The following is a 13,303-nucleotide window of genomic DNA, read 5'->3' on the forward strand; positions in this document are numbered from 1 at the left end:
AAATCTAAGTTGACATTTTTTTTTTCTTTCTAATTGCAAGTGTACCAATTTTTATTTTATTTTTTTTTAATTTGACATTTTAAAAACTCATTTTCAGATATAGTTTTTTGTATAATTTTTTTCGTTTTTGTCATTTTAAGAAATATTAAATGAGTAGAATATATGAAGTATCCTTAAATAGACCTGATTATATAGTCACTTTTTTTCTCATCTACATCACTCTCCTTCGTGGTCCATCCATTCTTTTGACCCGCAAAGTCGCTAACAAAAAAAAAAAGAGTGCGGGACACACCTAAAAGCTTCCCATATACGAGTACGTGAAGTAATTAGGAGCATCAATAATGAATTGCTTCATGGCGTGGAAACCCAGCGTTGATCCGCGCCTGGCGTTATGAATCTGCGCCTTTTCTTCTTGTTCTTATTTTATTATTCCCCATTTTTTTTTAATTTAAGACAATTTTGAAGAACAAATCCACCCAATTATACTTAAACTTTTCCCCAAAATAATAATATAACACCAACTGAAAACAAAAGTGACATTGTTTCTAGAAATTCTCCTTTTTTCTTCTCAATTTTCAAACCCAGAAAATCATTTCTTACTCTCACTCAACTCTCATACATACACACACTAGATTTCTCTTTCATGTCCTTTTGATTTATGCCCGATTAAAGTTTTAGCCATGAGTCTCTTCGGTCTTGGCAGGTTAGTTTCAATTTTTTATTTTTTTTGGTTTATAGTTTCTTAATTGGATTGTTTGAGCATATATTAGTGATTCATGAACTGGGTTTATTTTAATTTCCTGTGGGATGAGATTTTATTGATGTTAGAATTGTATCAAGATCTGTTATTGTTGGGGTTGATTCTGGGTTTTGAATGAGTCAATCAGTTTTATGCTGAATTTTGTGGGGTTAATCATCTGGGTTTATGGCAAGAACAAGATTGAAGGTGTATAAATTTCAATGTTACTTGCATGCAGATTACAGAATTTTATATGAAATTGCAGCATTTTGATTATTAGAAAGTTTTATATATAGTACTTCATGCTTTAACAAATGATGGTAATTTGTTATTTCTCCATTTGTGTGATATGAAAGTGCAGAATTTTGATTCTAAGAATGTTTATGATTTTATATAGTATGTATTGCATCAAAGGATGTCTTTTGATAGTATGATTGTAGCAATTTGTGCAAACAATTACTAGAGATATGATTAGCTTTAGGGCAGATGATAATACTAACACCCAGTGTGAATTTTTCTTGTTGGCGAATTATTGGGAAATTAAGGTTTACCTAGCATGACCTTACCTTAGGTAGTACTCTGTAAGAAAGTTTGTTTGGTGAAGATTAAGATTTAGGGGGTGTTTGGTTCGTAGGTTTTAGGTATGAGGTATGGGGTTCGAATGAGTAATACCCATACCTAATTTTTAAACCCATATCTCAAACCCACAATGTATAGGGTTTAACCCAAGGGGGGAGAGGTGGGTATGGCTCATACCACACCTTTAGGTATCAAATAAAAATAAAAAAGGAAAAATTGCTCCCATAAATCCCAACTTTACCTCGTCCGCCCAAATTAATCCCTACTTTTGATTATTATCTATTGCACCCAACTTTAGGGGGTATTAATTTCTATTGCACCCATTTTACCTGAAACCGGTTAATCAGGTTAACATTTGTGAATTAATTTTTTTTGCACACGTGTCAATATGTAATTGGTTGGAAAAAAAAATAAAAAAAAAATGAAAACAAAAAATAATTAATTTCTTAAAACTAATACAGCACTTGCCCCACCTCCACCACCGCACCACCACCACCAGCACACACTCTCCCCTCACGCAGCCCAGCAGCAAGCCACCACACGCACTCCCTTCGCCACCAGCCACCACACGCACTCCCTTAATCATCACCCACGCAAACCACCTGCAATCACCACCCTCGCCACCAATTTCAACCACCAGCCGCCGCAAACAGCAGCGCCACCACCATCCCAACTCCATCTCGCATCTCTCCTGCTTCCATTCCCACATCCAGACCCACGCAACTCCCTTACCACCTCCCATCAACCACCACGCAGCCCCCTGCTCCAGTCCAACAAAATCAACCACCAGCTCCACCTACAACCTTCACCCCGCAACACCAACAACACCATCAGCCACGCACCAGTCACACACTCCCACCACCAAACCACTCGCAACCACTGCCACCATCTACTCCACAAAAACCGACCCGAAACCACCATCAATCTCCACCACAGCCACGCCATTAACCCCTGCTCTCTTCCACCACCGCAACAACAACAAAACGACCACACCCACCACAACCGAAAACCACCACAGCCCCCTCACCAAATCGACCACCACAATGGCCGAAAATGGCCAACCACCACCGCACACCGCACGACTGTTTCCCCACCATAAAACAACCCCCTTCCCCAAAATCTACCACCAAAATTGGCCACAAATGGCTGAAATCAGTCGATAATGGGCCTGAATGGTTGATTTCAACCCTTTATCGGCCGATTTCGGCCGTTGGTGGTTGATTTCGTTGCCGTTTTTGTAGTATTTCGAATGTTAGGGTTAAGGGTTAGGATTTGGGGGATTTTGAGTGGTTTGCAAGGTGATCGAAGAGGAAAGGGGAGGTGGTTTGCAAGGTTGTTGCTGGTGGTCGTGGTTGCAACGGGAAGTTGGTGGAGTTGGGGAAGGGGAAGGTAGTGCTGCCGCCGGCTGATTGCGGGTGGCCGTGAGGGAAGGGATGTGGGGAGGAAGCAGAGAGGGAAGGGGGAGAAGGGAGGAGAGAGAAGGTGTTTTTTTTTATTATTTAATTTTAATTATTTAAACTTTATTTATTTATTTTAATTTTAATTTTAATTTTTTTTAAGCGAATCATATGCTGACACGTGTCTAGGTAACCTGCTACATCAGGTTGGGTGACCTGTTGGGTGCAATAGAAATTAATACCCCCTAAAGTTGGGTGCAATAGATAATAATCAAAAGTAGGGATTAATTTGGGCGGACGAGGCAAAGTTGGGATTTATGGGAGCAATTTTTCCAATAAAAAACTCTTCCTGAACAACAACCAAACACAATGTATTAAGAATCAAGTTCTAACCCCATACCACCCTAATTTCATTCCTAATTCTAAACCCATACCACTTTGTAAACCAAACACCCCCTTAGTGGGTTCCTTTATACTTGTGTTCTCACTGCAATGCTTGACGTGGGAGCATCCTCCCGTACTTTTGGACTTAGGATAATTTCAACTCCACCTTATGCTCTTGAGTTGGAGGCTATAATAGCTTATTTGTTATGGGTTGATACCTTCTCCATGCTTTCCGTCTCATGAGTTTAGTTTAGTTCTTGTGGTTTGAATGAGCTCTTGGAGAATTTAAAGGATTTAATAGGCTTTGGGATGGATAAGGCTGGAAAACAAATCAAAATTTTGTACGGGTGGTTGTTTTATTATTCAAGTACAAAGACATAGTGGAAAGAAGCACAATCAATGTTGCCTATGGGCATTTGTGCTATTGGACACTATCGTTTGTGGCATTAGGATGCAAGCAACTCAAATTATAGCTTGTCACAGGCACCCTGCACCTGTGCAAAGGTGCATGTGTGTACGGCTAATTTAATGCTCAACTTCTCAAAGTCTTTGATCATAGTCCTATATGCTTCTTTAAAAAAATTGAATTCCGATATGTTTATTTTGTAAAGAAGGGCTTAGGATTGTCTTGACTTAAACTCTTAATTGGAGCTTAAATTAGTGTTTGAGCCTCTTGATGAACATGTAATCAAGATAAAGGTTGTATTTGGCCCATTTTGATGAATAATGTTGAAACGACTCTTATGTCTAGTCTATGTGGCCTGATATCCTTTGTGGATCACTTGCTCTTTCTTTTCTAGGCTTTGTGACTTCCTTTTGCGCACCCTATATCGATTTATTTAAAAGGTTAATATATTCATATAAACTCTGATAAGATAAATTTTAAGGATTAAAGTTTAATAAGGAGTGCTGAAGCTGAAATTACATCTAAAATAAGTTTAATTTGGTTACTCAAGTGAATAGAATGCACCTCGGTGTGTCTGATTGTTTGTGTTAGTTTATGTGCTGTGAATTTGTGATTGCTTTCTATGCCCAAAATGTTAAACAACGAATTTCATTATCTCTTTGATTGTCTCCTATCTTTATTTATTTTGGCTGGTTGAATACATAACTCAAAATCTCCTTTATTTTCCCACGAAATCAAACACATCTCTAACAAAATCTACAACTTATTTTGTGGAATTTGTCAATTTGGTTCAAAATAGTTAGAAGTTCTTTTATTAACAAAAGGGAAAGTTCTCACTTGAAAAAAAAAAAAAAAAAAAGCCTCCTTTCACATATGCACCAACCTTGTGTGATCTTAAATTCTTGTGTATGATACACACACACACACACAGTATTGTTATGCAAGGCATATTTTTTTAATATTATTTCCTATTTTATTTAATGGAATCCTTATAGAAATATTATTTTAGAATCTTATTCCTTCAGTACTACACTAGTTCGAACACTTTACTACATGGAGATTTTATAAGTTGTAGTTGAGTTATCTACCGTCATTTATTTAAAAAATATGCTCATTGTACAGGACACAAAGATTGTACTTGCTCTAGGATTGTTTTCTATTTTAGTTGATAAAGCCATTATGAAAAACAATATATTAGAATCTTATTTCCTTTCACCCCTCATTAGTTTGAATACCTTAGCGATGCATGAAGTCTTAGGAGTTTTAGTTGTAATTGTGTTATCTATTGGTATTTACAACAAAGTACTCTGTAGTTGTGGTGGGAGTGAGTAGCGTATTTGTATGGTAATGTTAATGAAAAAGTGGGTGTGAGGGGAGATTAGGGGTCCAATAGAAAGATGAGAAATACTTCCTCTATTCCATACTGCAATATGAAGGGATTACGCTTCCCAAAGAACAAAATTATATAAAGGTTGAAATTATAAAAAGTTGATATTGTGAAAATACATATCAAGATGAATCTCACAAGACTCTACATGAATATATATTTACTTGCATATAAATCAAAATATGTAGTCAAAGAGGAGAATGTGAATAATATCAAAATTTCAAAAGTTTTTAATGAAAGAAGAATAGATAATTTGTAGGACAATAAGAATAAAAGCATTCTGGATAGAAAAGAGTGGAAAGTTTTTGAAAGGATGGAGGGAGTAATGAAACATACATTTTCTTTTGAGATATGTAAAGTAATTATATCCTCATGGCATGCAATTTAAGTCAAAGATTAGAGAAGGTTATTGGACAAATTAATAAAAATGACTTTACAATTGATAAGAGGAAAGGGTTATGTTATTACATTTTAAATTATACTTCCTCTGTTTCTTTAAATGATATATTTCTTTTATCACATGCACAATTTCAATAAGTAATAGTGAACATAATAAAACTTTGATATTATGAAATAATCGTGACAATTCTAACAAGATCTCAAATTACTATATTTTATCATAACTATAAATCATAAAAGTTTGGGCATGTAAGACGGAGACCCGAGGGTGCACCAGTTCGAAGAGTGGGACCATGGAGGAGTTATCAGAGGGAGAGGGAGACCAAAAATGACTTGGTTGGATGGAGTTAGGAAGGATATGAAGTATATGGATTTGCATGATGATGAAACATTGGATAGAAGGAATAGAGGAGGAAGGTTTTTGTCGCTGACTACACGGAATAATCAAATTTGGTAAATGTAGCAGACCCCACTTATGGGATTAAGGCTGTGATTGATTGATGTATATATCATAAAAGTTTGTCAAAGTAGAGTTTTTGAATCGTGTCAAAAATCAAAACGTGCCAATTAAAAAAGAATAAAGGAAGTATTAATTAATAAGTCGTTTTACTTTCTCTATTCACATCCTCTAATTTTATGCCAAAAAGAGATGTGTTGCATGTTATTAAAAGATATTTACTCTTTTTTTTTAGGAAACAGTTCATATATAATCAAATATATTTACTAATTTATTATTTATTATATACTTCATTTGCTCCATTTTACTTGCAACATAAGGACTTTGGAACTATTCATACTCTCACTTATTACATCATATTGTGATTTATATGGTAGAAAAAATATAGTCATGTGAGATTTGATTTGATTCGTCTCAATTTATACTTTACTAAAATCTAATATCTTATAATTTGTACCAAAACACAACCAAAGATATTAATAGGTTAAATTGTGCTTCTGGCAAGCGTGAAACTCTTAGGGTGTGTTCTATTCACTTGATTTTTACTTATAATTTACCTGAACTTATTAGACTTTATTGGATCTTATTTTAGTTTAATTAGTTTTTGGCCAACCCTTATCAGAATTTATTTTTCCTGAATTGAACTCATTATCTGAACTCATTACACCTAAAATAAGTGAAAATAAGGTGAACAGAACACACCCTTACTATTGCAAGTAAAATTGAGTGGAGGAAGTATTATTCTTTTAGTTTATATATCCTATTATAGATTGAAATCAGGAGAGTATCCATTTGACATCCTATTATAGATTGAAATCAGGAGAGTATCCATTTGACATATGTTTCTTGATCAATTATCATATGTTTCCATATAACTAAATTTTTACAGCACCATTCTTTGCTGGCAGGAACCAAAGAACATTTCGGCCCAAAAAAAGTGCTCCTTCTGGAAGTAAGGTTGGTTTTTTAAAATTTATTTTTATTTTTTTAATTTTATAATTATATATATGCTTGGAATTTTTTCTTTTGTTATTGCATGACTTCTCCAATACTTGTAAGGAGCTTCTATTGAAGGGGAAAGTCAAGGAGGATACTAGTTACAGTTTTTAGATCTGTTGATTCTAGGCTCTAGCTATGTATATGTACTATGACAACTATGAGGTCATCCTACCCTCTTATTGCTTTTCAACTTAGCAACAGTTTTAGCCTTTTAATCTGTTCATATATTGTTAATCAGTAGCTTCTAGACCACTAAAGTCGATTATTATGCTGCAATTTATGAAGACCATCAAAAGTATTGACTCAATTTGTCATGTTTTTACTTTTTAGTTTAAATGCATATTGATAACTGAATATATGCTGCTAATACCAAATAGAAGTGAATCATTCACTATATCTTTCATTCGCAGGGGGCCCAGCTGAGGCAGCTTATTGATGCGACCCTAGGCAGTGGAAATCTGAGGGAAGCAGTGAGACTTCCGCCAGGGGAGGATTTGAATGAATGGCTTGCTGTGAACAGTATATCTCTTTTCTCTTCCGTATATTTTGCACAATTTAGACTATTTTCTGCCTTTGATGTATTATTGCTGCTTTGCCATTGTCAGGCTATAGATCTATTCTGATTGGAAATTTGGAATTGCTGTTGCATTACAGTTTCACATTGTTATCCTATGTTATAATGACCTCTTGTATCTACGTCTTATTAAGATTGATCTTTTTTTCAGCTGTGGATTTCTTCAACCAGGTGAACCTACTCTATGGTACGCTCACTGAGTTTTGTACACCAGAGAGCTGTCCTACCATGACTGCAGGACCCAAGTAATGCCCTTTAGATCTATTTTCAATAGTTATTTATTGAGTTCATGCAGTAGCATTTACAGATCTCTTGAAATAGGATTATTTATCAAATTTTTTTCTTCAGATATTGAAAGATTGTGCCTCACTACATTCTTGGTCAATATAAATGCTGTTTATTTGCTAGAATTGCATGGTCCACACAGATTCAAAGTGTAGGTGCAAATTTATTGTATCCAGCCCCAAATCCTTGGGAGCTGCAATATGCAGCACGGCAGCACCTTATTGGGAAATTATTGTTTTTTATTTTCTGCCCTGTTTCTCTAAGTTTGGCAATGGATCAACATTTAGGTGGTATAATTAAGTGCTAATTAATTGGGGATCTTTCCGGCGTGGGATTCTTCTTAGTTTTTGGGATTCTGAGTTAATAATGCCTAAAGAGGATCATGAAATTAATCATGTTCTTTATTAGGTTAATTTTGGCACTTGGGTGAACAGAATCTGAATACTTATGTTATTACCCAGTGGTTTGTGGCATTATGTTATTGCAGGTTTTAATTCTACTTTGAAAAGAATTAATTGAACAAATATATAAAAACAGATTTAATTTCGGTTTATCTTTCACATAGATAGATCATGGATTAAATGAGTAATTGATGCCTAAAGGGTAAAGTTGAATCTGTGGTGTTTTTTAGCTTCATTGCACAAAGTTGAATGGTTAAGGGAAAAAGTAACAAAAGAATATACTTCCAAAAATAGGGCTTTAGTTTCATGGAAAGAAGCTGGTCAGTTTGGATGTTTGCTTCTGCTAATGGATGGATTAAAGTTTTTATTGGGTGCTGGTGGTGATGTCACTGTCTATTGTGTATTCTTGTCCTTGAGGATGCTCATGTAGTTTGTAGATATAATGTGTGAGGTGGTCATATATACTAAGAATTTATAAATATTTGGTTAGACTAAGTTCAAGGTAGAACAACTGAAGGTGATTAAGGCTGCTTACTGCATTGATTGTAGACTTGCAACAGTCTAATTTGATCTTATATGGGTCATGGTTGAGTAAAAGCTTTAAAGGTCAACAAGGATATTAGCCTTTTAGATTAACATGCTGAAGCTGAGAAAAGAGAGAGCCATTGTGATGGTTATTGTTATTATGTGATCCTGGGTTGGCTAAGTTGAATTGAAGGTCTTCATAAGTTTGTGTAGATTCTGTTTACAGCTATAACAGATGCAATTGAGGTGATTTTTCCCAATGTTTCTATTATTTTTTTTTCTTTTTTCTTTGTTTTGGAGTGATTAGCTCACTGCTGTTAGTCCAAATAGATGGTTTCACTTTGTTATATGATCTGTCCTTCAGAAGTGATCTGGAGCATCTGTTATAGGCAATATCTGAGTCTTTTTTTTTTTTTGGATCAATTGGTCATAGATGCTAGATATCTTGACTCTTGTTGAATGCAGTCTCTCTCAACTTTAGGAGCCTCTATCAATCTTCAACCGTCTTGAATTACTCCATTTTGTTTTCTGACTCTTTTCAAAGCTGTCTGTTTCTTGGAATATTCAAAGGAGCAAAATATGAAGATAGATAATTCGCTCTGTAAGATGGTGGAATGGAAGCGAGAAATTTAGATTGGAGAGAGGATTTTAGCAAGTCTAGGAGTCAAAGGGATTGGGTCTTAGATGTCTGAAAACATCTTTAATCCTAAACCAACTTAGGGCATTGTTTTTCTGGGGACCTATCAGAACCTGTTCTTTCTCATATACTGGGATTTTCTAGTTTCTTTGTGACTGCAATTATCACTTATTTTGTTGATGATTGTCTGTTTTGTATTTGTTGATGATTTTCTAGTTCCTCTTATGCATAATAGTGAGGGCTCATAAGTTCCTCTTATGCATAATAGTGAGGGCTCTACAGGGGCTAAAAGGACTTCAGTTGTGGGATGCTTGGAGTAAAATAGTCTAATTCTTGCTTATTTTGTATGAAGCATGAGGTGTCTTGATATTACTTTGACAGAACTTTTATTTCGGTTAAAGCTCCTTCCTTAGTTCCTTTAGCTTATTTTACTACTATTAGGCTTTCTTATGTAGTACACAAAAGATTGATATTCAGCTCCTAGGAAGTTACTTGCTTCTAAGTTGTAATATGTGTATTGCCTTTTTTGAGATGTTAAATTCTCGCTAAATTTGCTTCTGCCTGTTTATGTCAAAAAAATTTATTATATATTTTTCAATATATCGTATGTAACCTGTTAGATGATTGATATGTAAATTTTTTACATGCAATCATTGATGTCAACATCATGTTTCTAAACTCCGTATTTACTTTGATTATGCCGTGACAGGTATGAGTATCGATGGGCTGATGGAGTTCAGATAAAAAAACCTATTGAGGTTTCTGCACCGAAATATGTTGAGTATTTGATGGACTGGGTTGAATCGCAGTTGGATGATGAATCCCTCTTCCCACAGAAGATTGGTAATCTTTTATCCATTTCACGTCTTCCTGCTGTTATTTGTAAAAACAACATGACATCCCTGGATAAAAATACTAGTAAATGATTGCTTTTGACGGAAGCTATTTTGGTTGAAGAGGTGGGCAGGCTTATATATAGACCCTGTTTGTACCTTAACAGTTTCTTCTTTTGTGGACATTCTCTTTTTGTAGGGGCACCATTTCCTTCGAACTTTAGGGATGTTGTCAAAACTATCTTCAAGAGGTTGTTTAGGGTGTATGCTCATATTTATCACTCGCACTTCCAGAAGATAGTGAGTCTCAAGGAAGAGGCCCACTTGAATACTTGTTTCAAGCATTTCATATTATTCACATTTGTAAGTCTCTTTGCTTTTTTTTATTTTTATTTTTATTTTTATTTTTTTTTATATTTGTATAGAACCAACTAGACCTGGCAATCCTGACCCTGATCCGATAACCTGACCTGAATAACCCGACCCATGACCCGAAATCGACCCGAAACTAGTGACCCGAAATCGACCCGAAATTGACCCAAAACCCGAATCAACCCGACTCGACCCATACCCGACCCGAAGTGGAACTGACCCGACCTTGACCCGAAACCCGAAATGACCCAACCCGAAATGACCCGAAGTTGACCCGAGACCCAAAGTTGACCCGACCCGAAGTTGAACCGACCTTTAACTTGAATTAATTGACCCAAATAGACTCGAAACCCAAAGTGACCCGAACCAAAATTATCTTATACCTGAAATGACCAGAATCTATTTAAATTAAAAACTTGACCTTAGCAAACCGAAATAGAAAAAAACCGCAATCAAATTGAATTAATTGATCTAAATCTATTTAAGCTAAAGATTTTTTTTTTTCTTCTTATTGTTTTACTTTTATTTTTGTTTTTCTGTAGTTTAGAATTTAGTCACTTTACTTTTACTTGTGGAAATTTGGAGGGAGTATTCCCGCTCATAATTTACCTCTTGTCCTCATAAGGAAATGCTTTTGGAGTTTTAGCCATTTGGGGGGAAGAATTTCCCACAATTTTAACCAAGTTAAAAGTTTTATTTTGTTTCCCTCTTAAATTTTCACTTTTAAGTTGCAACTTTGTTAAAATTGAAATTTTGAAATTTTTTAATTGATCAACAACTGTGTCCGTAATCTTACATCTGAATATGAGAACATTTCACTTAATTAATAATACCTCCGTTTTTTTAGTTCACGTTTTGACTTTATTCACACACTCCTCTTTGTATTTTGTGTTTTATATGTAGTGAAAAATATAATCATGTAGGATATTGAGTTCTTTAATTGGATAGTAGACTAGTAGATAGATACAAGCATAGCTGCATAACTGCAATACTTTATAATTCATTAGTTCATTATATACTAATAGTGATGAGACATCCTATGAAGTAATTTGAACCGGAGAATCGGAGACTGAGCTATTATGTAGTCCAGAAAAAGGTTTAATCTAATACTATCAAGTTTGAATTTGAGATCAAATTACCTTGAACAAGAAAAACCTTATTATGAGTTTCGTTTGAAAAAACTTGAACAAGAAAAACCTTATTATGAGGTATAAGCCGTATAACTCAATTAGTTAGAGCATCCCTCTTAGTTTCAGGAGATCCTGATATTGATTCTCAATCTAAACACACAAAAAAAAAAAAGCAAGATCAATAAAAGACAAACAATTACTATATTCCATGAAAAAAGTAGCCTTAATAAATATAGTGGGTTTTTCGTCAAAAAATAAATAAATATATATACAGAGTTGAATTTAACCCAATGCATTGACCAGAATATGACCCGACTCGAATTTGACCCGAAAATTGACTCGACTCGAACTGACCTGACCTGAAAATTGACCCGATCCGAACTGACCCGACCCGATTATTAGTCGACCCGACCTGACCCGAACATGACCCGATAACCTTTTGACCCGAACTTAACCCGACCCGAAATGACCCGACCCACACCCGACCCGAATGACCCATTTGCTAGGTCTAGAACCAACACATGGTTGATAGATATTTGATCTTAATATTTGAATTCCTTGTGTTGAATCTTTAAAGTTTTCTCCTTTTAGAATTTGGAATCTTGTTATGTTTAAGAGTTAATTTATTTAAAAGATATAAGCTGCCTTCTCATAGTCACCTCCTTGAGGATCTGATGAAACTGTCGTTAATTGTGCAGGAATTTGGGTTGATTGAGAAGAAGGAACTGGCTCCCCTTCATGAACTTATAGAATCTATTGTTCCTTACTGAAGTAACACCATTTTAATTACATATCCTGGATTGTGGGTTTAGTCACATAGTTGAATCTAATAAAGGGATCATAGGAACTCATCAAAGTTTTTAGACTCTGTGTGCCCCTCTTTGCTCTTGTGCCTTAATTTTATCATTTGTATATGCTTCAATTTCCATATATGAATGTATTTCATTATTACAAGTATATGATATAAACTATGGAAATGATTGTTGCCATTTAGTATGTGCAAATTCTCAAAGGCCTCTCCTTTCTGATAGCTAAAGGCTAAGCAGATCACTTGGTGCCTTGGTGGGAGTTGGAACACGATGCAATGTAGTGATTTATAAGCTAACTTTGTTTGAACCCATGCACGTGGAAAAGGACATCTTTGTTTTCTGGATTGGGCACAATAATAATAGCTTGATCAACTATTGTTTGCTCTTGGACCATTATTCCGTCGAGGATTTCTCTGTGATTACAAGTACACCCTTTTGTTGTCTGTGATGTTACAAGTACACTTTTTTTTACCGGAGTTTGAGTAGGTTTTGCCTCAATTCTGATGCATCTTTCATGGTCTGAATTTGCATATCTTAGCTCTGAAGTGGTAAACTCTGGCCAACTGCTTTATTTTATTTTTTTTGACGGGGAGCAAACTTATATATTAATAGCCAAAGCATCCATAAGTACATAAGGGGTTACATTAGGTGGAACGTTATTGTCCCAAATTTGCTCAAAATCAGCTGGAATAAATTTCGCAAGGTTGTGTGCTACTACATTTCCTTCTCGCCTCACATGGCTCCACTGTAACCTGCCATAGACTGTGCTCTGTGCCATTGCGTCGCTTAAAACCGAATCCAGATCAGTGTTGTAAGTGACGCCCTTTACAAGTCTAGAGACCACAACTTGGCAATTTGATTCTATGATTACAGAGCTGTAAGTCTGTAACCATACTTCGAGCCCAAATCTATTGCCCACACAATAACTTTAGCTTCAGCTACTTTGACAGGCCACCAAGCGCGCACTCTTCTCGTGGCTGCGAATAGGAC

The 13,303-nt window shown here is 35.4% G+C and overlaps 1 protein-coding gene across 1 annotated transcript; it reads left to right on the forward strand.

The window, feature by feature from the left end:
* The first annotated feature begins 317 nt into the window (after positions 1 to 317).
* On the forward strand, positions 318 to 12,493 carry LOC145569447 (MOB kinase activator-like 1A). The gene is made up of 7 exons (XM_081628788.1): positions 318 to 703; positions 6,657 to 6,705; positions 7,158 to 7,266; positions 7,473 to 7,566; positions 9,879 to 10,012; positions 10,202 to 10,365; positions 12,203 to 12,493. The coding sequence occupies exons 1-7, from the start codon at positions 681 to 683 to the stop codon at positions 12,272 to 12,274; spliced, it is 645 nt and encodes a 214-aa protein (XP_081484914.1). The 5' UTR covers positions 318 to 680; the 3' UTR covers positions 12,275 to 12,493.
* Positions 12,494 to 13,303: the final 810 nt, after the last annotated feature.

The sequence above is a fragment of the Chenopodium album genome, chromosome 11, assembly GCF_948465745.1.
Source record: "Chenopodium album chromosome 11, dcCheAlbu1.1, whole genome shotgun sequence".
Taxonomy (NCBI): domain Eukaryota; kingdom Viridiplantae; phylum Streptophyta; class Magnoliopsida; order Caryophyllales; family Amaranthaceae; genus Chenopodium; species Chenopodium album.

What these genes read in the sequence shown, in the direction of transcription:
- LOC145569447 (XM_081628788.1), top strand. Translation starts at nt 681, where the DNA reads ATGAGTCTCTTCGGTCTTGGCAG. An exon ending in AGTCTCTTCGGTCTTGGCAG is followed by an intron (nt 704 to 6,656) that starts GTTAGTTTCAAT and finishes CTTTGCTGGCAG; the next exon opens with GAACCAAAGAACATTTCGGC. An exon ending in ACCATGACTGCAGGACCCAA is followed by an intron (nt 7,567 to 9,878) that starts GTAATGCCCTTT and finishes ATGCCGTGACAG; the next exon opens with GTATGAGTATCGATGGGCTG.